The 27,348-nt window shown below is 43.5% G+C and overlaps 1 protein-coding gene across 2 annotated transcripts in view; it reads right to left on the reverse strand.

The window, feature by feature from the left end:
* The window catches only part of ATP8A2 (ATPase phospholipid transporting 8A2), a 678,655-nt gene that overhangs the window by 156,060 nt on the left and 495,247 nt on the right, over positions 1 to 27,348 (reverse strand). For both annotated transcript variants that reach the window (XM_023190282.3, XM_023190283.2), the window contains 4 exons: positions 26,065 to 26,143; positions 3,822 to 3,883; positions 3,218 to 3,274; positions 1,667 to 1,774 (listed from right to left, as the gene is read on the reverse strand). In XM_023190282.3, the coding sequence (XP_023046050.2) occupies positions 1,667 to 1,774; positions 3,218 to 3,274; positions 3,822 to 3,883; positions 26,065 to 26,143 (306 nt within the window). The remainder of the gene's footprint in view (positions 1 to 1,666; positions 1,775 to 3,217; positions 3,275 to 3,821; positions 3,884 to 26,064; positions 26,144 to 27,348) is intronic.

The raw sequence follows: 27,348 nt of genomic DNA on the forward strand, positions 1-27,348 counted from the left end.
CTTACCAAAGGATCGTTGTCTTGTAGTGGATACTTTTCTTGGTTTGCTTTTTGTGGGGATCAATCACACTGCTTTAAAATAGAACTGATTTATTTAAACACAAAATACCTTTGTTGGAAAATGCTCATTTTGCTACACAACAATCTTCTGGGCTCATTGAATGCCCTCTAATTTCATCTACTGTCTGGATTTGGAAAAAAACTGAAAAGCATGTTGTATGTTTGTCCTCTTTCCTTACAGAAAGCAAAGATGCACTAGACGACATGCAAGCCCACTCCCATAGGACAGGTCCGTCCCGCTCAGCACCCACACTCAGTGGAGGTCTCAGACAACCTGAGCTATGAGCTGACAGAGCTACCAGGTGAAACGGCAAATAATGCTACCCTGGGCTATCTCACAAGAAACAGCTGCTAGACATGGTCCACACTTGGGTGGACCCAGGAGGTTTTGTTCACGTCTACAGAGTAAGTAAGGCAGAGATAGGAGCCAGGTGTACCATGCACAGGCCTGGCCCTGAAGTATGTATCCTGGGGCAGGAACACCAATGGAAGCCTGACCCACAGTTCCCTTCCCATTCTGGGCTCTGTGCCCCGGCACAAGTGTCCCTGCAAATGTGGGCGGGAACACCGGTGCAAACATCATCTACTCAGTGCACAGCCTTGCAAACAGCTGCCCCTTTGGCCCAGGAGTGTACACACTGGCCTGGATATGGAGAGAGGACCAGGCAGGCCTGGGCAGTGGGCCTTTGGCTGTATAGGAAGGAAACAAGGGGTCCTGGGAGCCCAGAGAATAGGTTACAAGTGGGAAGACCGACTCTGTGCCTCATAGCTTTTCACTCCGTGCCGAGGAACACACCCAGCCGCAGAGGCCCCTAAAGTGCAGGGCCCAGCAGCCTCTTGGGGTCTAAGGGCAGTGCTGGATGTGGGCAACCCCAGGGTGGGGTCTGTGGGGTGGGCTTGGGAACCTGGGCCTGCACAGCTTCCTGGGTAAACTGAGGAGGTGTGGACCACAGGATTGTCAGCTCATTCCTCTCCACACCCGATACTGTGGGATTAGAGGATGCAGTTTGTCACTGTTGATGGCTCAATCTTATGCACTGGACAAAGATCATATGAAAGAAAAAATAAAAAACATTAAAATGAGTGTAAAGGTCTTTAATCTCAGCCTCTCTAGTTCAAAGAGATGAGCAACGAGAGATTCTGGTTTATCCATGATCTGGTTCATAGAGCTGTTAGATTCATCTCTCACAGGTGACCCAGCAGAGTATAACAACAAACCAGAGTACAACATCAAAACTGTAATTGACATAATCACTGGATTAGGAACCACTCAAAACAGCTCCAGTTTTCAAACTATACATATTGGTACTGTGTGTAATTAACACATAATTCATTATGGAAATGTGGGCATGCCAATGAGCCAGAGGATTTAAGTTGACAGTTTTCGTAACACCTGAAACCTCAAATGCCGTTTCTGTGGACTGGAAGACCTCTTCCAGGTGCTTTGGTTTGGTTTCTCTCCTGACAGATTCTGATGGAAGCAGGTAGGACCAGCCTCTCCTGAAGCTCACCGTGGTTGTAAGACACACAGAGCCTGCTCACCCACCCATGGAGAAACACTGCTGTCACAAGACACAGAAGGCACACTCCCAATCAGGAGTACTTACCTGTCCTCTCATATCTGGAGCAATGGGAATGGTGGGCCAGATGGTGGAGTAGATGCCGAAAAACACCAGCCAGGTCAGCATGCTTCCCCAGACAGCCAGATGACTGAACTGCAGAGGGAAACAGACACTCAGACAGGCTTCTCGAAGGGCCTGGCAGGTTCACTCCAACTCCACTCGCTGCAGAATCCTTGCATCCAAGCTGCATTTCCTTATGGAAAGATGTTGATGACTCACCAGTTACTGGGAAGTTCAATCTTTCTAATTCCCATGTCTCAGAAAGTTTAACAATGAGTTCAAGTAATGAATGGCCCCAAAGTACCCTGAAGATAAAGGTGCTTTTGCTGTCACAGGTGACCTTATTCTAAGATTTCTCCCGTAGTGACGGTGGGCCCCTCTCAGTTCATAGCAAGTGTTTGCTCCAACCTGTGGCTGTCTTACAATAAGGACTCATTAATCTGGCAACAGAGTGGCTGAACAGAAAAAATAAATAAGATGCTTTTATTTATCATTTCAAGACTTTGATCGTTCCGTTCCTTTAGTCAAGTTTTTTTATTTTTAAATCTGAAATGGATGTTGCCTCTTAACAATGTCCCTTTAACCACCTACTGAGTTGTTCATTTGTTCTTCTTTGTCCTCTTAAAATGATGATCCTTGACTTCTTTCTCTCTTCACACCCCACAATCTAATCCATGTGCAAGCTCTGCTAGCTTTTAGAAAGATAAAATGAATCCAGACTCTGACCACTTCTCACTACCTCCTCCTCTAACATCCTAAGCGAAGTCATCGTCACCTCTCACCGGGATTAACTGCCACTGTCTCTAGGGGATTCCCGATTCCTCATTGACCTCCCACCTCATCCCCATTTTTCTTAGCAGAGCATTTAAACAGCAGCCAGGTCATGACACTTTGTGAGAGACACACATGAAGCTTTGGTTATAATCTTTAAATGCTGGAAATAAGCAAAATGTCTAAAATAAGAGAGTGATGAAATAAATGATGGAATGTCTCTAAAACGGAACACTCTTTAATCAAGAAAAATAACTTTGTTGAATTGTATTTTAAGGTGCAGAAAATGTGCCTAATATATATTTCAATTAAAAGGGATTATGAAGTCGTATGTTTTATAATGTATCATCTTATTAAAAAATACAAACACATGCAGACACAGAACAAAGTCTGGAAGGTTCTACAGGAAACCATTAACAGTGACTGTCTCTTGGTGGTAAAATTATGGACATTAAATGTTTTCGGTCCTTCTATATTTTCCATATATGTGTGTGTATATATGGTTTTTGTTTTTACAATGAGCATATACATTTGAAATGAGATGACTGTTAATAGTTTAGAGTTGTATTATGTGCCAAGCAAATGAATCACCAAGAGACTTTGGATTACAAATTTACCCTGATAAAGATCAAACCACAATTTTGACGCAGAAAATCTGAAAGAAGATAGCCAGATATTGCTTATTGTTTCCCCAAGACTTAAAAAGAAACCATAGCATGAAAAATATCTATACTGAACAGATTAACAATTCTAGAGAAAACTTACTTTAGTCCAAGCTGTGGTCTCCAAGCCAGCTTTCAGACAAACAGTAACGACAACATACTGTGAAAACAAAAAGCAGTTTGGAAAAACATTATTCTCAATGAGTTACTTTCACTTTCCATGAGAAATCCCATCTCTCCACTCCAGAGCTAGTTTCCCCAAGGCAGCTCTGGTTTGAAAGTATGAGCCATGTCAGGAGCTAATCCTCTAGGGGTTATTTTCAGGGAACATACAGGCAGATTCACTTCCAGAGGAGCTTTCGTTCTAGTAACAGTCTTTCTCATAAATAATAGCTTTGCCCTTTTCTTAGCTTGGGAGAAATTGCCTTCCTGAGTGTTGTTTTCCTTTGCAGGCAGGTGTAAAATGGTCGTTTGAAGAATGGGGAAATCTGTTAACCACCTGTCCAGAAACCTTGACGCTGCACAACCTTCAGAAATGATGACGTAAGCATTTCACAGACATTCTGAACTTTGAAGGATATACAAAATACATTTTGAAGATTTGAAATAAATAATAACAACGAGGATGGCTCTTTTTAAGCGTTTAGAGAAGTGCAAGCCACACAAAAGCTGCTTAAGAATGGCTTAATAAACAGAGATAAACTTACTGTGTAAACAATATTTCCAACAAATAAATAGTCGGTGGCATGACCACTGGTCAACACAGTATCTGAAAAACAAAGAAGTTACTATTAACATCCAACGAGCCGAGCATGGCCACCTATTTAATTTGGAGCATTAAACAAGGAACTTTAAGAACATCTATCAACTCACAGAATATTTCAAAATCCCATCTTGTGATTCTAATGCCTACTTCTCTTCCTAATGAACATTTTCATCTTATATTCTCTCCAAATGAAGCAAATAAAGTCAAGCTTCCAACAAGCCAACTAACCAAATGCTTACATTTTTATAAACATTAAAATTTATCTTTGTACAGTTTGTTTTAAAAAAGGAATAAGAACATATTTATCTATTTTTATTAAGTGCCACCAATGTTGAGGCTTTTTCCAGGTGTTCCCTTACGATTCATGTTTAATTTTTGCTAAAATGGAATTATGGACCAATAAAAAGATAACTACATGCATATTAAACCAATTCATAATGACAACTTGGAAAGAATCTTGGGGGTATTTACTACTCATGTTCTCATTTGCAACTGTATGAGCTTCCAGAGCCTATCACCTGGGGGAACGCAAGCACTCCAACCACAGGAGTTTAGAAAATACAAGAAGGATTTGAAGCTTCAGTTTTCCTATATTTTCCTTTTTTTTTTTTTTTCCTTCTCAATGATGGCTATGACAATGTCTATAACAACGGATGCTAATAGAGTTGCTTCATCATCTCCACTACACCTGCATAGAGAAGTCTGTTTTTAATCCTGAGTGGTCAGAGCCTATTTTAACATCAGGCTTAGTTTCCTTGGACGACACTGCCAACCTTCCTTTATTCTTAATTCTTTCAACTTTTGTTTTAGATATGGGGGTGTGTGCGCAGGTTTGTTACAAAGCTGCATGTTATGCTGAGGTCTGGAGTACAAATGACTCCGACACCAAGGTAGTGAGCACAGTACCCAACAGGTAGTTTTTTTTTTTTTTGTGACAAAGTCTCAGTCTGTCACCCAGGCTGGAGTGTAATGGCGCAATCTCGGCTCACTGCAACCTCCGCCCCCGGATTCAAGCAGTTCTCTGCCCTGAGACTCCCAAGTAGCTGGGATAACAGGCGCCCGCTACCATGCCCAGCTAATTTTTGTATTTTTAGTAGAGATGGGGTTTCACCATCTTAACCAGGCTGGTCTTGAACTCCTGATCTCATGATCCACCTGCCTCAGCCTCCCAAAGTGCTGGGATTACAGGCGTGAGCCACTGCGCCTGGCCTCCCAATGGGTAGTTTTTCAAGCCTTTCCTCCCTCCCTCTCTTGTCAAGTTCTCTGGCGTCTATTGTTCTCTTCCTTATGTTCATGTGTACCCAATGTTGAGTTCCGACTTACAAGACACACACGTGGCATTGGGTTTTATTATTTTTTTATACTCAGTCCTGGTCTGTGGCCCACAGGCTGGGTAGATAAGGATGTTTGTGGTCAAATTTCCAACCAGTAGCTGCTATACATACATATCTGGGCTCGCTGAATTACCCAATGCTTGTTGAACAATCCCACTCTTATGAGAGAATCAATATCTATTTTTTTTCCTAAAACAGCATAATGATGGAGTCATAAGTGGAACTGCGGAAGCACGGGTCCCTGAATCAAGCCCTTGGGCACACACAGTCTCCGGATTCCAGCCAGGTAAATTTGTGGATAAGGGAGGATGAACCAGGAAGGCAACATGACAGTCTGCACTGAATGGAGGGCCTGCTGCTAGGTAAAGTGAGAGTTATAACAGAAGAACAGGGCGAGGCATGGCCACTAACTTAAAAAGGAATGGTCTCAAAGCTCAGGGGAGATGGGGCAAGGACAGACTGGAGCTTAGGCATGACTTCATTAAAAGGGAAGGAATGGAGCAAGTTAAAAAAGTAAGAGAAAGGCTAAATTAATCCCAAGAAGGCAGCACACTGATGTATTAGCAAATAGTTACTCAAAACTGTAGGGGTTCATTTTTCAGGAACTGGCCTTAAGACTGTTTTACTAACAAGTGCAACACTTTTAAATGCCTGCCTCAGTGAAGAAATACTTCAGTTTAGTATAGAGACCATCTCTTTGATTCTAACATAGATTATAGCCTTGAAACAAATAACATTCTTCTTTCATGTACTCAACAAATATTTACTTACAGCCTATTTTATGCCAGGCACTATTATGAGAACTGGGAAGAGAAGGTCCCTGTTTTTATATGGAGACAGGACATAAATCCTTGAACAGATACACAATAAAATGTCAGGTGTAGTAAGTGCTATAAAGAAATACATTAGCTGCTGAGAGAAGTGGCTCACCCCTGTAATCCCAGCAATTTGGAAGGTGGAGACAGGTGGATCACCTGAGGTCAGGAGTTCAAGACCAGCCTGGCCAACATGGTGAAACCCTATCTCTACTAAAAATATAAAAATTAACTGGGTGTGGTGGCAGGTGCCTGAATTGCCAGCTACTCAGGAGGCTGAGGCATGAGAATCATTTGCACCCAGGAGGTGGAGGTTGCAGTGAGTAATCATGCCACTGCACTCCAGCCTGGGCAACAGAGTGAGACTCTGCCTCAAAAAAAAAAAAAAAGAAAAGAAAAGAAAAAGGAAAAGAAAAGAAAAGAAATATATCAGTTGAGTGTGGTGGTGCTCGCCTGTGGTCCCAGCTACTTGGGAGGCATGAGGTGGGAGGACTGCTTGAGCTCCGGAGTTTTGAGGCTGCAGTGAGCCATGACTGCAACAGTGCACTCCAGCCTGGGTGACAGTGTAAGACCCTGTCTTAATAAAAAATAAGAATAAAACACAGGAGATATAAGGTAGAGTAACAGCATACAGGGTGACAGGGTTTGCTATCTTAGATAGGGAGCTCTGGAAGAATCTTTCTGAGGAGGTGACATTTGAGCAGATCTGAATGGTAGGAGGGAGAGAGTTAAATGGGGATCTACAGGGTGAGTGTTCCAGGCAGAGGAGAGAAACTACAGAGTCTGAATACAGACAGCACTTGATGAGCTCAAGGATCATTACAAAGTTAGGGGGGCTGCAGGCACTGGGAGAAGGAAAAGGAGAATACAGACAGTCAGAGGGGCAGACAAATGTGGACCACAACAAAGAGCTTGGATTTCTTTGTTAATTTTAATAGGTAATCACCGGAAGGTTCAGAGCCGGAAATGAAATGGAGTAAGTTACGTTCTTAAAGGAATAGTCCAGCTTTTATGGGAGAACGGACCATAGATAACCATAAAAGGGATAATCATAAATGCAAAGCTAGCTTAGAAATGATTGTTGCAGTCTAACCAAGAGGATACTAGTCATGTTATAACTGTGCAGCCCAATATGGTAATCACCAGCTGCATTTAGTTGTTTACAATTAAATTAATTAAAATAAAATACAATAAAAAATTCATTCCTACCTGGGGCTGGGGAAGAAGGGGAGAATGAGGAGTTATTGCTTAATGAGCACAGAGTTTCAGTTTGGGGTGATGAAAATTTTTGGAAAAACATAGTGGTGACGGTTGCATAACATTCTGTAATTAATGTCTCTGAATTGTATGCTAAAAACGGTTAAAATGGCAAAGCTGATGTTTTTACCACAATTAAAATTTTAAAAAATGGATCATAGAAACAAAACTATAAAATCATTTTTAATTGATGTAAATTTAAGGGGTGCAAGTGCAAGTTTGTTACCTGGATATACTGGACTGAAGTCTAGGCTTTTAGTGTCTCCATCACCTGAACAATGTGCATTGTAGCTATTAAAGAATTTCTCGTCACTTTCCCTTCATACCCTCTCACCCTTCTGAGTCTCCAGTGTCTATCACGCCACAGGCAATGTCCATGAGTACACATTACTTAGCTACCACTTCTAAGTGAGACCATGCAGTATTTGACTTTTTGTTTTTGAGTTGTAAAACTATAAAACTCTTATGATAAAACATAGCGATGAATCTTTATGACCTTGGATCTGGCAATGGTTTCTTAGATATGGCACCAAAAGCACAGTGAGGAAAGAAAAACGTAGATGAACTGGACTTCTTTAAAATTGGAGACTTCTGTGCTTCAAAGGACAACATCAAGAAAGTAAAAAGACAGCCTGATAAACGGAAAAAAGTACTTGCAAATGATGTACTGAAACCTGCATCCAAAACACACAAAGAGCTCTTACAACTCAACAGGAAAAAGCTCCCCCCGCCAAAAAAAAAATTAAAAATAGGCAAAACTGAATAGACAGTTTTGCAAAGAAGATATAAAAATGGCCAGTAAGCGCATAAAGAACAGCTCAACATCATTAGCCATCAAGGAAATACAGAACCAAAACCACAATGAGATACCGCTTAACACCCACCAGGGTGCCTACAAAAAAACAGACAATAACAAGATGTGGAGAAATTAGATCTTTCACACAATGCTGGTGGGGAAGTAAAACGGTGCAAACCCGGAAAACCGTGAGGCAGTTTCTCAAAGGGTTATGTATAGTTACCATGTGACCTAGCCATTCTACTCCTAGGTACATACCCAAGAGAAATGAAAACATATGAATGAAACCCACAAAACCTTGTACTTAAATGCCATAGCACCATTATTATAATTATTCATAATAGCTTAAAATAATGAACAGCATTATTCCTTATTCACAATAGCCTATTTATAACCCAAATGTCCATCAACTGCGAATTGGTAAGTAAAATGTGGTATATCAATATGACAGAACACTTTCGCAATGAAAAGGAATGAAGTACTGAGACATGCTACATGAACTTTGGAAACTTTATGGATGAACTTTGAAAACTTTATGCCAAGTGAAGAAGCCAGACACCAAAGGCCACACATTCCATCTGTATGAAATATCCAGAAATGGGCACATCTACAGAGACAGACAGCAGATCAGTGGCTTCCAGGTACTGTAGGTGCTTGGGAGAAACAGAGAGTGACTTTATTTTATTTTATTTTATTTTTTTTTGAGATGGAGTCTCACTCTGTCGCCTAGGCTGGAGTGCAATAGCTTGATCTCGGCTCACTGCAATCTCCACCTCCCGGATCAAGGGATTCTCTTGCCTCAGCCTCCCAAGGAGCTGGGATTACAGGCATGCGCCACTACGCCCATGTAATTTTTGTATTTTTAGTAGAGATGGGGTTTCACCGTGTTGGTCAGGCTGGTCTTGAACTCCTGACCTCAGGTGATTCACCCGCCTCAGCCTCCCAACGTGCTGGGATTACAGGCGTGGGCCACTGTGCCTGGCCAGGAGTGACTCTTAATGAATATAAGGTTTCTTCTGGGAGTGATAAAAATGTTCTACAATGTTTTGTTGTAATGGCTGTACAATTCTGTGAATATGTTAAAAACCGTAGTATTGCATACTTTAAATGATTAGATGGTATGTAAGTTATAGCTCAATAAAACTGCTATAAAAACTTCAGTTCCTCATTCATTTTAAATACACAATAGCCACTTGTGGCTAATGGCTACTATATTGGGCAGTACAGCTACAGAACATTTCCATCCTCACAGAAAGTTCTATTGAACAATGCAGGCCCAGAGTAGCTCGGACAGAAGCCGCTTGGAAATATCTTGAAGGTGGAAATGACAGCATTTGGCCAGGCACAGTGGCCCACACCTGCAATCCCAGCACTTAGGAGGCTGAGGCAGGAGGACCGCTTGAGCCCAGGAGTTCGAGACCAGCCTGGGTAACCCTATCTCTATGAAAAAAATTCTTAAAAACTAGCCAGGTATGCTGGTGCATGCCTGTAGTCCCAGCTATGTGGGAGGATTCCTTAAGCCCAGAAGTTGAAGCTGCAGTGAGCTACGATCACCACTGCACTCCAGCCTGGGTGACAGAGCAAGACCCTGTCTCTTACAAAAACAAACAAACAAACAAAAAACCATTTTCTTATGATTTGGATGTAGGGTAGAAAAGAATGTGGGGAATCAAGAAAGTTTTTGGCTGGAGTGTGTAGGCAAACAGTGGTGTTTGGGATGGAGAATACTGATTCTGGTCATATGAATACAGGAAGACATACGAAAACGTGGTACCAAATGATTCATATTTTAAGTTCACGAGAGGAAGAACAGACAGCAATGAAACATGACCATATTACAAAACAAAGAAAACATGAGGTGGAGAGAAGGGAACTAGGGTTAGTGGAGAGAGTCCCAGGAATGAGAGTTACAAGACCCTATTGCAGCCCCGCTCTCTGTTCCAGCTCTGCCATTATTTCGTTTTTAAAAATTTTAAGTTTTGAGTCTCAGTTCCCCACCCATAAAACGGAGATTTTTATATCAGATGCAGATGATGAAAACTAAGGTATCTCTAAGGCTCCTTCCAGATAGGGAACTCTAAAAGGCTAAGGCCCGTATTCTTAGCTGCTAAATCAGCCCCGTGGATTTAACAGCAGAAATCTGAGAGTCTCAGATCTTCTCCCTCCTCAACACAGCTTAGCATGTCGTTCCTCATCTCCATCTCAAGCCACCTGCTCATGAAGGCATCTGAATTGAGAACAGCAATGATGTCTATGCTTGAAGTGTCACCTGCATTAGCCCTAAGGGGCCCTAGAGAAAACTCTGATTAGACGAAAGGGTTAGCAGGCATGGGAGACTAAGCTGAAAATCAAAATTTGTGGTTATGGTTTGACAACTTTTTCAATTTTCTTCTAATACCAGTATTTCCAATGCTGGTTGAGTCGGAGACTAAAACATACAAGGCATTTATTTAACAGGGAGGACTTAGAACATGTTTCATATTTTATGGACATACACACAATAAACAAAATGTTTAGACATTATAAGAAATTCTATTTATTTTCCTCTTCCTCCTCTTCTTCTTCTTTTTTTTTTTTTTTTAAGATAGTCTTGCTCTGTCACCCAGGCTGGAGTTCAGTGGTGCAACCTCAGTTCACTGCAGCCTCCACCTACTGGGTTCAAGCGATTCTCCTGCCTTAGCCTCCCGAGTAACTGGGACTACACAGGTGTGCATCACTATGCCTGGTTAATTTTTGGCATTTTTAGTAGAGGCAGGGTTTCACCATACTGGCCAGGCTGCTCTTGAACTCCTGACCTCAAGTGATCCGCCTGCCTCGGCCTCCCAAAATGCTGGGATTACAGCTGTGAGCCATTGCACCTGGCCAAGAAATTCTATGTTTAAAAAATATCGTATATAAGCTCTTTACTATATGACAGGCACAGTTCTAAGCACTTTACATATATTAGCTCCTTTAATACTTTAGCAACTACATGAAATAGTATAATTTTGTGCATATTTCACATGAGGAACCTGATGCAGCAAAGAGAAGTCAAATATGTTCAAGGTCACACAGTTAGTAAGAAACAGCATTTTTTTTTTTTTTTCTTGAGACGGAGTTTTGCTCTTGTTGCCCACGGGTGGTGGTGAGGCCACAGGATGGTATGGGCGGGCTGGCAGGGACTCAGGGGGATGTTGAGGCAGGCAGAGGGGAGAAGTGGTGAGGCCTAGCAGGTGCTGGGGGCCTCCCAAGGAGGCCTCTCAGCCCAGAAGCCCCTGGGTGTGCCATTTCACTCCCCAGGCTGGAGTGCAACGGCATGATCTTGGCTCACTGTAACCTCCTCCTCCCGGGTACAAGTGATTCTTCTGTCTCAGCCTCCCAAGCAGCTCGGATTACAGGCATGTGCCACCACGCCTGGCTATTTTTTTTATATTTAGTAGAGACAGGGTTTCACCATGTTAGTCAGGTTGGTTGCAAACTCCTGACCTTAGGTGATCCACCTGCCTCGGCCTCCCAAAGCGCCGGGATTACAGGGATGCGCCATGGCGCCCGGCCAAGAAACTGTAAATTTTGTAAAGGAGAGTTTGTATTAACTAACTGAGTCAGAAAAATGGACTCCTAAGAATGACAGAAGATAATTTCAACAAAAAAAATAATTAGACTAAGCCGGGCGCGGTGGCTCAAGCCTGTAATCCCAGCACTTTGGGAGGCCGAGACGGGCGGATCACGAGGTCAGGAGATCGAGACCATCCTGGCTAACCTGGTGAAACCCCGTCTCTACTAAAAAATACAAAAAACTAGCCGGGCAAGGTGGCCGGCGCCTGTAGTCCCAGCTACTCGAGAGGCTGAGGCAGGAGAATGGCGTAAACCCGGGAGGCGGAGCTTGCAGTGAGCTGAGATCCGGCCACTGCACTCCAGCCTGGGCGACAGAGTGAGACTCCGCCTCAAAAAAAAAAAAAAGTAATTAGACTAAGAAGTACTCATTTTAAATACTGACACCTAACAGTAACGAAATATCCAGGAGAGAATTGTGGTGGACAGAAAATTAGATTCATATGAAATCTGAAATCATATGAAAATTAATTTCATATGAAATTTTGTACCACATAAGGAAGCACAGAAAGTGAACAACTCCCGGAGTGTCAGGAGCACCTGGAGACCTGACCTTTTATTATGAGTTGGTGTGGGCATTTCATTAGCCCGGAGTTTCTTAAACCTGGCACTACAGACATTTTGGGCCAGATAATTCTTTGTCTGGGGGCTGTCCTGTGCATTGTGGATGGCTTGGAGGCATCTCTGGCTTCCACCCACTAGATGCCAGCAGCAGCCATCCTAGTTGTGACAACCAAATATATCTGCAGACATCGCTAAATGTCCCCTGGGAGGCAAAAATCAATACTGGTTGAGAACCACTGCCTCAGAGGGAAGAAAAAGGAGGAGGTGGAGTAAATACAGAGAACCTACACTGAAGAGAGAATGTCTAACAGAGAGTTCTCATCTGTCCCATCAAGCTGAGGAGGAGACAACGGGGTGGGATACAATCCTCTACGCAATCAGGAGAGAGAACCAATATGAAGAAGCAGGCATGGTGGCGTGTGCCTGTTATCCCAGCTACTGAGGAAACTGAGGAAGGACGGTTGCTGGAGCCCAAGAGTTTGAGGTTATGATCGTGCCACTGCACTCCAGCCTGCGTGACAGAGTGAGACCTTGTCTCTAAAAAAGAAAAAATAAAATTTTTTAAAGAAAATAAAATAAATAGCATGAGGCATTAGCACAGAGCAACACAATTCATGCAGATGGATGGTCTTTACAAGAGACAAATCCTTGGATCATTCAGGACTGAATGCTAACCTGTGAAGAGAACACCTACGTGGAGGGGGGCCCTTAAGACTATGTACAGGAGGCTGGCAATTTGGCAGAACAGCAGAAACAGAGAAATCTAAAGGATATTTTTTAAATGTAACTTCTAGAGTTTGACAATGCATTAATTTCTTTCCTTTTTTTTTTTTTTTTTTTTTTTTTTTGAGACAGAGTCTCACTGTCACCCAGGCTGGAGTGCAGTGGCGTGATCTCAGCTTCTGCAAACTCTGCCTCCTGGGTTCAAGTGATTCTCCTGCCTCAGCCTCCTGGGTAGCTGGGATTACAGGTGTCCACCACCACGCCTGGCTAACCTTTGTATTTTTAGCAGAGACGGGGTTTCACTATGTTGGCCAGGCTGGTCTTGAACTCCTGACCTCAGGTGATCCACTTGCCTCGGCCTCCCAAAGTGCTGGGATTACAGGCGTGAGCCACCACGCCCAGCCGACAATGCATTAATTTCTAACTTGTCATGACAGTGAATGCTACTGGCATTCAATAAAATGTTAACACATAAGGTAATTTGAGCATTAAACTTTAATGAAGATGGGCTAAGCCTAATATTTCAGTTCCTCGTTTTGGAGAGGTAACTCCACGATGCATTTTAGTTTTCAGCCTAGAAAAGAGCATCTCCTTCCCTAGGCAAAGCTAACACCATCTGGAAATAAATAGTTTATTCCCTTGGAGGAGAAACACCCGAACCAAGGTGAGATTCACCGACTCACCAAGAGCCTCTGAAAAGACAGCATCCTTCAAACGAGTCACAGTCACCACCCTGCACACCCTGTGGGGAAACCCCGGGGACTAGATGGTCCTGTTTCGACTGTTTTAGAGGCAAACACTGTGCGTGTTGTTTCTTGCTAAAACCTGCCAATAAGCTACTCCTGGAGAAAAGAAGTCCTAGGAAAGTGTTTGTCGCGAAGGTGTTCCCAAGCTACAGGTTCCTGATAATGCAGGCTGGAAAAACCTCATTTGATTGTCTAGTTTATTTCTGAAGCAGGTTGCTGACAAAATATTCCTTCTCACTGAGCTGAAATCTGAACAGTTCTGTTACAATTCTACCACTCTGAGAGTCTTCCCTGTCTTTATTTTAGTCAGATATTTAAAATCTCAAGTGAATGTTTTCAAAGGGGGACAAAATCCCAAACCTGGAATAGTTGGGTTCCCCAAGCCAGCCTTCGGAACAGTATTTACCCACCGTCTGTGCAAACCGTGGTAAGAGCATAATTTCAGAGAAAGTAGCGTGGGGAGCAGAGATGGATATTGGAGTGGGAGTCAGTTGAGAGGGGAAAGGACATTTCAGGCAAAAAGAAAACCAGCCTGTATTGGGCACGGAGGTGGAAAGGCGAGCTGATGAGGTGGGGGTGGGGCTACAGTGGTGAGGTCAGCAGGGGTCAAATGTATAAGGCTCCAAAAAAGGTCTCTATAAAAGAAATTCATCCAAAGTGCATACAGATAGATGTGATCTCACCAAACCTGTGTTCTCCAAGAGCCAAGCTCTTCCTTGCAGACACCCATCATTGGTACACAAAGGCCTAAAGACCAAGGAGAAAGGTAAGAAGGCTTCGTCTCCCCACTGCATCAGAGGGGCTGGCATTTACCGGAACTAGACTGAGATCAGTTAGCCTTTTGCAAATCCAGGATCAGGTCCACCCTTGGTGAGGGCTGAGATGAGAGAGGACGGCATCACCCATCTCAGAAATCCAGGGGACAATTTCTACCAGGTAAACAACAACAACAACAACAAAGGTAACACAAGTTCCCCATGTGCTTGGTTTGATAAAATACGAAGTCACATTTAGAATGATCTGTGATTGCATGTGATATAAACCTAATATAATGATGGGGCTTACGGCATGCATGAAAAATACCATAAAATGAAAGAGACAGAAACCCACTCCCAGATGCTCTCTTAGAGACAATTCAGTGTTATGTATGGCTCCAGGATCCACTGACCCAGGGCAGCAGGTGAGCCTGTTCTTCCAGACTCCTATCAGTCGTCAAATCTGGCTGGGGTTCAGGAACAGACATAATTAACATAGGATTAGCCAAATGAGGTCTGGAAACAGTCACTAAACCAGCCTACTGTGAACAACTGGGAAAAAACCACACGGGCCCTCCAACATCAGCAGTAACAGCCCAAAAACGTTGTCTGCAAAAATCTCTCTGAAAATATTTGTGGGAAAAGCCACAATTTATAAGAAAAGCATGTCTCATTTTCTAAACAGACAAAATGATCAAGGAACTTATTTCAGAATATTCCAAAGAGCTAGGTTGATGCCATTTTATAAAGATGCCATTTCAATTAAATGCTCATTAAAAGCATTACATCATCATCCAGCTAAACCACAAAATGTATTCAGAAATAGCTCTGACAAAGGCAAAATTTCAAGACAACGTTATAACATAGTGGTCAGAAGAGACAGGGTTTAACAACCATGAAAACAGATGGGCTGAATTTACATGTATACTTTAGATGTAGTCAGAATCGGTGGCACAGCTGAACTGAACAATGCAGGCAGCACACTCATGCAGGGCTCAGGAGGGAGAACTGAGGGAGAGGTGGCACCATTCCCTCAACTCCAAGGCATTTGCCAAGACATTTTGGTCCAAGAGCAGATACTAAGTTTCTCCTGCTTTTCCTCTCTCCTCCTTTCCCTTCAGGAGCTTCCAGCAGCACTGTTTCCCAGCAGCCAGGATTCCAGAACATAAACTGAGCCAGCCCCCGCCCCCACCTTACTCCCTGGGCCTCTCAAGACTCCAGTGGCTCAGAGGAAGCGCACCCCAACCAGCGACTTCTAGATTTACATCAAGAGTGAAGATGTATTCCAACTTTCAGGTCACTAGATTACAAACTTTTAGAAGTTAACCTGCGTATGCCTGTAGCGCTTGTACTAGAATTAAAATTATGCTTTCTGCCTCCGACACTACGAATTCATGAAGAGAAAATTTACTTTTTCCTTCCCGTAAAGAGTAGTATAAAGTATTGGAGGTTGCTTTATAAAAAGCAGGGTTTATACAAGTGTTAGTGATTACAATTACATTCACAACCAGCGCTGCCGGGTGAAGCTCCTCTGGTTATATAAGCCTGTTGCTGGATTTTCTCCTCTATTGCCATTTCTGCTGGATGAAGTTAAGGACATGAAACTTAAATTTCAATCTTTCTCTTTTTTCACTTTTGTTTACTGAAAATAAATCTGAAAAAGGAAGTAAAAATGATGCACAGTTAACTTGATTACCAACGCCCAGGCAGTCACCGAGCGAGGCCACACGTGTTTCTTACTCCTGGGTACACACCTAAGCGATATCCCCCAGCACCCCACACCGTGCTAGGCCCTGGGACTAGTTCTTGCCAATCAGATGTGGGCAGAACTGAAGGATCTCTTCCTGCCAAACACGGGAAAGAACAAATGATCCTTGCCCTGCAAACCATCCTGTCTCTCCCCTTCCGGTGTTGAGGCTGAGGGTGTACTCCCCGGAGCCTCACCGTGTTGAAATGAAGCGGGCTTAGTTTTAACAGATACGGTTTAAGACAGGCAGACCTGGAATGACTATGATGGAGGCAAAAGTTCACACTCACAGATGCTAGAAGCAGGAGGCACAGCATGCCAGGCAAGGCCATGCCAGGTAGCGCCACGGAACTCAGGAGGTTGCAGAGACGCTGAGCATGGCCCAGGCCTCTGCTGGGGTTCTCACAGGGAGGAACGGTGAGGCGGGCTAGGTATGCTGAATGAGGACATTTACGATTGTATAACTGGAGTAATTCTGGCAGGCTCGGGGCTGTGAGGACGGACCCCAGTTGTCGGGTACCTGGCCCTGGGGTGCTGTTGGGCAGAAGGAACACTGGCTCAGTGTGTGAGAGTTTGATAAAGGAGGTGGCTGGGGGCGTGGGCTCAGGCTTGATTCGTATGTCAAAGGGGTGCAGGCAGGGGAGGCACTTGCTGTCTTCAGGAATTAGCTAGCCCTGGGAGGACAGTCTCTCCGGAATCAAGGCCCCTAATGCCAGTGCATCGGGAATACGGAAAGTAAGAAAACTATTTTATCAACACGCCAATGAACAATGCACTCTTCCACTGGATAGGGACACGGGTGGGAAATAAATCTTTACTGGGTTAAGCCCGTGAGATTCCCTGGCTAATCCATCTCGATTCAACTTCCTGCTAACAGTGAAATCTAGAAACTCCGGCTCACACTTCTTACAACATTACACCGAACCCAACTGTGTAAAACACACGCAACACAGTTTATTAAAAGAGACACTGAAACACAAGAAATATTAAACTGAATGAAAACAATGATCCTTCCAGCCCAATTCTGGGTTTCAGGATGTGTGAGGTACACTGTCACAATACAGAAAAATAGCTAAAGTCAGAGTTTTACCACAGTTCATAATTGCATTTAAAACAAAACAAAAATTTTGCATGTGAATTTGGAAACCCGTTTATATTTTAAACGTACTATGACTGGGTTAGTAACCAGTTACGCAGATTTATGAGCTGCGGTTTCATTTGTGTAAATCTGAAAGAATTCCAGAATGTTCTGTGTTTCTAGGTCTTAGGGAGCAAGTTCTACTAACTTCAGGGTTTTATGAACTTCCACCACACTCCGTTCTCTCTGCAGATCTTCCCACATGGCAGACGCCACATACAGTTACCACCCTCTTTGCCTGTCCCATTTAGCATTTAATGTTTGTCTCTGAATCTTTTCAATGTATTTTAGATCTTTTCTGTGCTGCACACAGCACTGTTGGTGACTTTAATGCGGGAACAAAATGTGAGTGTATTGTTTCACGTACCTTAGTGTAAAATATAGTATTTTGTTGCCCTTTATGACTGCATTAGCACATTCTTCTGGTGGGTTTAGGACACTGTGCGACCAGGTGGAGAACGGGATTATTAATTAATGCAATAATGAGTCCTTGTAGCTTTGCCTCCAACCCATCCACTTCCCTCAAGTGCCATTATGGCTAAATTAGATCAGCAACAGCCCAGGAACTGGACTCTAATCATCATTCTGGCCTGTGTGGTTATATTAAAATAAATCGGACTGCACAGCTCCCTGCTTAGAACCTGCCAATGACTTTATTGCACTTATACTCCTAAAGGCTCATTTATTCCCAAAGGCCTGGAAAGGTCTGACTTCTCTGTCTCCACTCTCACCATCCCAAGGCAATCTGTGTCTCACAATCTACTCCCCGACTGCTCCATGTCATCTTTCTCTTGGAACTATTCTATTCCTGCAACCTGAAGCGCTTTCCTCTCTCCTCTTCTCCTACCTCACTCCTACTCATCCTTCAACTCTGTTGCCACACCCTCCAAGAAGCAGTCCTTAAAGCTCAGTCCAAGTCAGTTTTCCTTGGAAGACATTCCACCTGACCTTGACCTTCTGCTTTGCTAACATTTCCTGTTCAAATCCTGCCTTCTCTAGGTGCCAGTTCCATGAGGGCAGAAACTCTTCTGCCACATGCACTACTGTGTCCCCAGAACCCAGGAGGAGCCTGGTATAAGATAATATATTCTTTCATCTCTTTTCTTTTTTTTTAGTTTGAGACTGAGTTTCGCTCTTGTCACCCATGCTGGTGTGCAATGGCATAATCTCCGCGCACTGCAACTTCTGCCTCCCGGTTCAAGCAATTCTCCTGCCTCAGCCTCCCAAGTAGCTGGGGTTACAGGCATGCACCACCGAGTCTGGCTAATTTTTATATTTTTAGTAGAGATGGGGTTTCACCATGCTGGTCAGGCTGGTCTTGAACTCCTGACTGTCACGCACGTCCATGTGAAGAGACCACCAAACAGGCTTTGTGTGAGCAACAAGGCTGTTTATTTCACCTGGGTGCAGGCGGGCTGAGTCTGAAAAGGGAGTCAGTGAAGGGACACGGGGTGGGGCCGTTTTATAGGATTTGGGTAGGTAGCGGAAAATTACAGTCAAAGGGGGTTGTTCTCCGGTCGGCAGGGGTGGGGGTCACAAGGTGCTCAGTAGGGGAGCTTTTGAACCAGGATGAGCCATGAGAAGAAATTTCACAAAGTAATGTCATCAGTTAAGGCTGGAAGCAGCCATTTTCACTTCTTTTGTGATTCTTCACTTGCTTCAGGCCATCTGGATGAGTATGTGCAGGTCACAGGGGATATGATGGCTTAGCTTGGGCTCAGAGGCCTGACACTGACCTCAGGTGATCTGCCTGCCTTGGCCTCCCAAAGTGCTGGGATTACAGGCATGAGCCACCTTGCCCAGCCACTCTTTTATCTTTTTACAAAAATGAGTGAATAATTGAGTTTAAGAAGTTGCAGTCTCAGAGAACACCGGCAATCTTGCCCAAATTTAGCTTAATGTGAAACGACACAAGTCTCAGGATTTATATAGTATGAAATACTCAAGTTTTCAGTAATAAAGTAAGGGTCAGAAATAGTTTAAACTAATATGACCCAACAATGCCACGGGCAAAGAGAGTCACACTAAGTTTTTTTTTTTGAGACGGAGTCTAGCTCTGTCGCCCGGGCTGGAGTGCAGTGGCCGGATCTCAGCTCACTGCAAGCTCCGCCTCCCGGGTTTACGCCATTCTCCTGCCTCAGCCTCCGGAGTAGCTGGGACTACAGGCGCCCGCCACCTCGCCCGGCTAGTTTTTTTGTATTTTTAGTAGAGACGGGGTTTCACCATGTTAGCCAGGATGGTCTCGATCTCCTGACCTCGTGATCCGCCCGTCTCGGCCTCCCAAAGTGCTGGGATTACAGGCTTGAGCCACCGCGCCCGGCCGAGAGTCACACTAAGTTTTATTTTATACATGTGCACTACTATTTCAGTATGTAAAACATGCCTGATCTTACAGGAGCACATTTATTAAAAATTATAAAATAGCCTTCTCCAAAAATGTCGAAAGGCCCAGTTGCTTAATTAATGCCCATACATAAGAACCTGTGTGGTATTCTCCTTAAAGGGTGAGGGAACAGTTTCTACGGTGTGGACTCTGGGTAATCAAGAACAAATGTTTTTAGGAGCTCTTTTCTTCTGTTACGTATAGTCTCTTTCCCATCACCTCTCTCTTAAATTTTATCATCTGAATACTTCTTTTTTTAAAATCAAGACCGATTTTGTATTATTTTGCCAATAACCACATTACACTTCAAGGAGGGTTGCTCAACTCTGCCGACGGGACGCACCAACAGGAAACCCGGGTGTGGGTTGACACCAGGGCTCCGGATGGACTTGGGTCCCTGTGAAGGTGACATCTTAGGTCTAACCTACCATCGCTTTCCAGATCAAAGGCAAGGAGCTGCAGGCAGACCATGGCAGTAAGTGTACGGCTGTGATGGTTGGAAGAAATCTGATTTACTGAATAGCTTCAGTGGAAAAATTTATTTTGAAATTTGAAATGAATCATCACAAACTCCATCAGCAAGGGAGTGCTTTAAAAGTCTCTCCAAAACCACATGAAAATAAGCAAAGCAAAATTCTTGGAAGCATTCTAGATGAACAATATACCTTCTCGAAAATGTTTCTTCCCAACAAGAAGTGTGTTTCTGTTGCCTTGCCCAAAGTGAACACCGCTGATACATACCTGAGGTTCTCTCCACAGATGGTGGAGGCAGAATTTTCTAGTAAAATCTCCTGTCTTTGTGACATCATCCATACCGTATCAAGGGGGAAATGAAACTACTTCAGGGACTTCAGCCCCAGTCAAACAAAACTCCTCTGGGTCTCTGGATGTGGGTGGGCATCTGAGGGACGGCTTCCGGCAGCTCTTGGGGGAGGGGGAGAGGCCAGAAGGCGCCCCTCTGTTAGACCAAGGGCCCCCCGCTTTGACAGTGCCCTAGTTTGTCTCAAACTGGTACCATGTTCCTATGCCTCTTTGGGGGTGGGGAGGATATACATTCTCCTAAATGACAATTAAGAGTGTAATAAGGCCAGGCGCAGTGGCTCAGGCCTGTAATCCCAGCACTTTGGGAAGCCAAGGTGGGCCGATCACAAGGTCAGGAGTTCAAGACAGCCTAGCCAACAGGGTGAAACCCCATCTCTACTAAAAATACAAAAATTAGCCGGGCGTGGTGGCACGAGCCTGTAATCCCAGGTACTCAGGAGGCTGAGGCAGGAGAATTGCTTGAACCTGGGAGGCAGAGATCGCATGAGCCAAGATCGCGCCCCTGTACTTCAGCCTTGGAAACAGAATGGGACTCCATCTCAAAAAAAAACAAGTTTAACAAGAATTCACTTGTACTCAGGACAGCAAATCAGCACACATAAACAAGTCCTCCAGTCAGCTGGCATATCCCGGTCCTCTGGTGCTTACAGTCTTTACCCCTGCCACTCCCATCCCCACCAAAAAAATCCCTGCTACCCCCAGTCCCACTAAAAATACTTCCCACGGCCTCTGCAGCTCAGGTCCTGTGCAACTGCATGGTCCTGGCATACTCTTGCCAGATCCTACATGTTTCTTTACAGAGCAGTCTTCATCTTCCTTACATTACTCATAACATAACTCTCCTACCTCCAACCCTGCCCTGAGAAAAAGTCCCCCCTCCCCAAACAGCTGTTAGTGATCAGATCCTCCCTCAGTTATTTGCCCCCTTTTCCAGCCCCTACCTCCTCTCTATGCTGTAGTTTTCTTGACTAGCGGTGGTTGTCCACTACACGGGGGAAGCTAGAAATGTGTAGAGATGTGTTTTGATTGATAGTTCCAGAAGGATAGGGAAAGGAGGAGAGGGAGTGTCTTAGTCCTTTCGGCCGACTATAACAAAATACTCTAAACTGCATGGCTTATAACCCCTGGAAATTCATTTCTTATAGTTCTGGAGCCTGCGAAGTCCAAGATCAAGGAGGTGGCAGTTGTGGTGTCAGGTGAGGGCCCATTCCTCAAAGGTGATGTCTTCTAGCTACATTCCCACATAGTGGAAGGGGCAAATGAGCTCTCTTGGGTCCCTTTTATAGGTACACTAATCCCATTTCTGAGAGATCCGCCCTCAGGACCTAATCACCTCCCAGAGGCCCTATGTTATATACCATCACCTTACAGTTTGAGGTTTTCACATATCAACTGGGGGGCAGGGGGGTATATGAGCAGTCACGCACAGCAGGAGGTTACTGGTTTTTCCAGTCCAGGGCAGCAATGCCCAGTGTCCCGAGCCTCTCACCAGAGGTGGATAAAGAAGAGTCCAGAGTCCAGGCACCCCCAGTCCCACTAAAATATTTCCCATGGCCTCAGCAGCTAAGGTCCTATGCACCTGCGTGGTTCTGGCCAGGAATGTTCCTTCTCCCAACCAGGCCCTTGTCCCACATCTCCCTTGTCCCACGTGACCACCCCCTACTCCTCTTTCAAGAACTTCAATATCACTTCCTGGAAGAAGACGCACCTGGACTCATTAGACTAGGTTGTGTCTCTTTATTATACAAGCTCCACTCACAGATCCTAGGACTCAGTGCACCGTAATTAAGCAACATGTACGAAATTCCTGCCCAACAACTCTGACCTCAGGTAAGCCTTCAGAGGGCAGGACAGGTAGTGCCTGGTTTGCTGGTATCTACATTCACTGCGCCCTGAGAGAGCCTCTTACCTCACAGATATGCTATAATCTCAGCAAACAAAGAAGCTCCTTTCAAAACATCTTCTCCAAACACAATCCCATTCCTGGGTTTAACCCTCCCTAAGCTGTCCCCTGGAATCTCTGCCAGTAGTTTTCTTTCTACCGCTCACCTTACAAGACATGACAGGTTTATTTTCCCAAATTGCCCCGATCATAAAGGTCTAGATCTAAATTCTATACTGACCCTTCTATGTCTAAACAGTTAAGTCCCAGTTTCTTTCCTTCTTTTTTTCTCTCCTTCCTTCCTTCTTTTCCTTCCTAACTTCCTTTTCTTCCTTCCTTCCTTTCCTTCTTTCCCATCTTTCCTCCCTCCTCCTCCTCCTGCTTCTTCCTCTTCCTCTTTTCTTTCTCTTTCCTTCCCTCCCTCCCTTTTTCTTTCTTTCTTTTCCTTCCTTCCTTTCTTTCCCCTCTTCCCTCCCTCCTCCTCCTCCTTCTTCTTTCTCTTCTTCTTTTCTTTCTCTCTCTCCTTCCTTCCCTCCCTTTCTTCTTTTTCTTTCTTTCTCATTCTTTTCTTTTTTCTTTTTTCTTTTTTGACAGAGTTTTGCTTTTTTGCCCAGGCTGCAGTACAGTGGCATGACCTTGGCTCACTGCAACCTCTACCTTCCATGTTCAAGTGATTCTGCTGTTTCAGTCTCCCGAACGTAGCTGGGATTATAGGTGCCTGCCACCACACCCAGCTAATTTTAGTATTTTTAGTAGAGACAGGGTTTTACCACGATGGCCAGGCTGGTCTTGAACTGACGTCAGGTGATCCACCCACCTGAGCCTCCCAAAGTTTTGGGATTACAGGCGTGAGACACTACGCCTGGCCACGTCCCAGTTTCTTAACCTCATACTCAAAGCCCTCTGTAATTCAGCTTTTATCTGCCTTCCTAAACTTCCCCATCTTCCACCCTTCAGCTGCTCAGTTTTCCACACCTGTCCTGATTTCCCCACTTTGCTTGATTCTTCCTTCTGTTGGATTTCATGGCTAAACTTAAATATTACCTCCTCTAGGAAGCTATTAATAACTCCAAATGAAAGGCATCTCTCAGTCCTCTGATATCTAATAGCATTTTATCTATGGTTTACTTGAAACAGCTATTTTCTACCTTGTACTAGAGTTATTCATTTGCAAATCTGCTCTGGTTGGAATGCAGCCTGCAAAGCTCATGTGTTGAAAGTTTGATCCCCAATGCAGAGGTGCTGGGAGCTGTGGCCTGACAGGAGGTGTTTGGGTCATGGGGGCACCACCCTCATGAATGCATTAATGCTGGTGTCACTGGCATGGGTTCCTTCCCCCTCTCTCTATACCATATCCTTCCACCATGGGATGGCACATCAAGTACGCAGTAACAAGAAGCCAGCTCCCTGACCTGGGACTTCCCAGCCTCCAGAACCAGGAGCCAAATATATTTCTGTTCACTATAAATTACCCAGTCTCTGGTACTCTTACAGCAGCACAAAATGGACCAAGACAAAATCTAATCTCCCTTTCCAAACTACAAACTCTTGGAAGGTGAGACTGACATTGATATATCTACTGTCACCCTTAGAATCTACCAGTGTCTTGAACATGACAGGAATAAGGTTAATGAGCAATAATATAATGATTTTTTTCTCCGTACTAATAGTGAGAATTTAGAAATTAATTCTAAAATATTCAATTTGTTAAAGGAAGTCAACTAATGACCAAGAACACCAATGTCCCTCTGTTCTGATACACTTAATATTTGCAATTTACTTCACTTTACACAGTTTCGCTCAATAGATTATTGTTTGCAACACAACTCAAAGAAAACCCCTACGCTGAAGGTTCAATAAATCCAATGAAATAAAGACATTGATGATGACGGTGATAATAAAAAGAGGGAAGAAGCATCCTATTGGCTGGCTGCCACGTAATTTGCCCAATTTGGAGAAATTAGATAAGGATAGCAGAACTAATTTAAAATTCACTTGGTGCTGTCTCTTAGGTAAGTTAGCAACTGCTGGGAGTCTACCACTTCTAAACACAGACCATGTTAGGTGAATGAATGGACTCACATAATGGTATCTGGGTAAACTACAGCAATTTCACCATAAACTACAAGGCACCAACTGAAAGTATGTGATCGTAATTCCAGGATTAGAAAACCATCGTCTCCACTGCAGAACGGCCACATTAGTTCCTTTGAAGCAGGTAAGTAAATGACCATCTTGTAAAGCTTCTGAGAGTCAAAAGGCAAGCACTTCTGAGTGAGGGCCACAGTAGTATGTCTAGAGAAGAAGTGGTAAGGGGTCTTCAGAGAGTACTTGCGGCTAGTTCATGCTATTTGCAGACTCTTTTTAAGTACTAAAGCCTGGGCTCACGTATGGAGGATGATTGCTGAAATTTCTCTTATGCTCATCAGACATCCCACTTCCCATCACTAATTCTTCCAGCTACAATGATGGCTGAGTCTGTCACCAAAATATCACAACCTCTGACACAAAATCACATCCCCAACTCTTCTACTTACGCACTCTTATTTACAAAACCATTTTAAAATAAATTAAATCCACTGAGTAAAGATGAATCACAAGAAGGGTTTCACGATAAAAGACAACGATTTCACTAGAATGCTCTTTTCTGGGGTGGGGCTAGAAAGCATAAAATTGTATTCTCTGATTTAAAGACTTAGGAACCCTCAAAGGAAAAGGAGTTCTGATGAAATTGGAAGAATATGTCACGTGGCATAAGAAAATGGCAGTGCACGCATTTTCTCTGTCAGTATTTAATAGGTTAACGAATATCAGTGAGGATGAATCATTTCTGTTGGAAGCCTAAAACTCACTGACACAGAAACAAAGACGCTTGGAAACCGTATATTCTTTGGTTCTTTGAACAATAAAGGGCCTTGTCTAGTCAACATTTGGAGTAATTTTTCCCAGGGGGATTATTACTATTTGAGAGGGATGAAAGAGAAGCATTCTCATGATACTTTTTTATTTTCTGAGAATAAAAATATGTCTCTTTAGGAGGCCACGTTCTGGATGTATTAAGAAGTGTGAAAAAACACGAGTCTGCCACAGTTCTCAGATATCCTCTTCTCGCTGTAAAGACAAACACCAATCTGAAGAATTAGTTCTCAAACCCTAATTTCAAAAGGCATACATCAAGGACAGGACACTGTTAGAAAGCTAGGAATAAGATCCAACTCCTATAAGATCTGAGTTATTCTGCATATGGGTAGGGGAGGCTCGGAAATAAAAGTCCAAGTAATTAACAGAGAATTTCAAAGCACGGACAAAAAGCATCAACATTTCATTATAGTACAGGGCTTTCCTTGAAGATCTCTGACTCAAATAGTGTTTACAAACTGAGTTGAGAATTCCTAGTACCCAAACTCTCCAGTCAACTGGAAAGAAAATGGGTTCTCGTAAGCCAGAACTGATGAAACCTACCAGCTATAAACCTGAGACGAGCTCTCATTACGCTTTAGGTATGTTTTCACTCTAAAATGTGTTCCTGTGACCTCTCGTTCTGCAGAACTGGAAAAAAACATTGTGAACACACAGGCAGCAGAGCGGCTGCAAAGCTCCTTGCTGACAGGTGAAATCACACAGCCCTTACCATGCTCCAGAGCTTTCATGGGAAACCAGAAGAGGATGAGGGAGTGGACCAAGGCGTTGATGCAGTGACCCCAGAAAACCTAAGGAAAAACAAACCAAGGGAGTCAGGAGCTGCCCCAAAATGCTTGACCTCTGTGAAACTCGCAACAAACGCCACATTGTGAAGGATCCTGACCGTGCGCTGCATGGTTCCAGCAGTAGCATATTATTCTTGACTTTGAAAAACAAAACAAAACAAAACCCTCACCCAAATCAACTATTTAATTTTTACATAAAATGACTGGATTATCTCCAGATCATATTACTTTAGTTACAAAGACCTAAATATCTACTCACATGTATGCAGACCAACACAATCTATCCACATGTGAAAAATTCATTCTGATCAGTTTTCTTTAGCATTGTCAGAGACAAGAACACTTTACAAACATCCAGAGAAAGGACAGTAGGTCAAAATTGTTAAGAAGAGACTAAAACTGTGTCTCTTCTTAACAATTAAACTGTATCGGGGCGGATGGGATGTCTTAAAAGCACTGAAAACATTGCACTTGTAAATTTTTGCATGGCATTCTCACTGTTTTGTTTTACTACTTCAAATCCCTCTCATTCAACTTTTTCTATTATTTTTGGGATTTTAGATAATACGCATATTTGAAAGTTCCCTTTATTTTAATATTTAAAGGTCAGAAAAAAGACACAAGGTTTAGTTTATTCTAAACTTTAGTTTCACTAATATATCACAATCATTGTTTTAACCACTGTGATGACAGAATTATTAACTATTAAAGCCAGATTAAATTTATTTAAACATCTACCAGTTGTCCCTGGGAATTATCATATAGTTTGAGCCTAAGTAGTGGTGAGACGACAGAAAATAGTGAAAAATTTTATTATAAGACAATGGAATTTCCCCCTGCTTTAAATGTTCATTTTGCACCATCTCTGACCTATCCAAAAACAAACAAACAAACAAAAAAAAACATTCTTCAAAGTGCCTGCAGATGTTTCCGTGCATCCTCAGCTCCTACTTACTTCCCACCTCAAATGGCCTTTGCATTCAAATTCTGTAGAAAATGGATTTATGTAAATAATGCAGTGAAAATGGGTCATATTTTCCCATTAATGGAATCACAGTCAACAAGGATTGGTAAAAGGAGTCCCTCAGGTCTCTTTGGATATGGGAGATGGCAGAACCAATAAGGAGCCCTTCTGTTTCCTCCCTGCCTTGGATGTAACTAGTGAGCCTCCCCCAGAAAAAGGCGGCTGCAGGGATGTCAGGAACATC

Source organism: Piliocolobus tephrosceles, chromosome X (assembly GCF_002776525.5).
Source record: "Piliocolobus tephrosceles isolate RC106 chromosome X, ASM277652v3, whole genome shotgun sequence".
Classification (NCBI taxonomy): Eukaryota; Metazoa; Chordata; class Mammalia; order Primates; family Cercopithecidae; genus Piliocolobus; species Piliocolobus tephrosceles.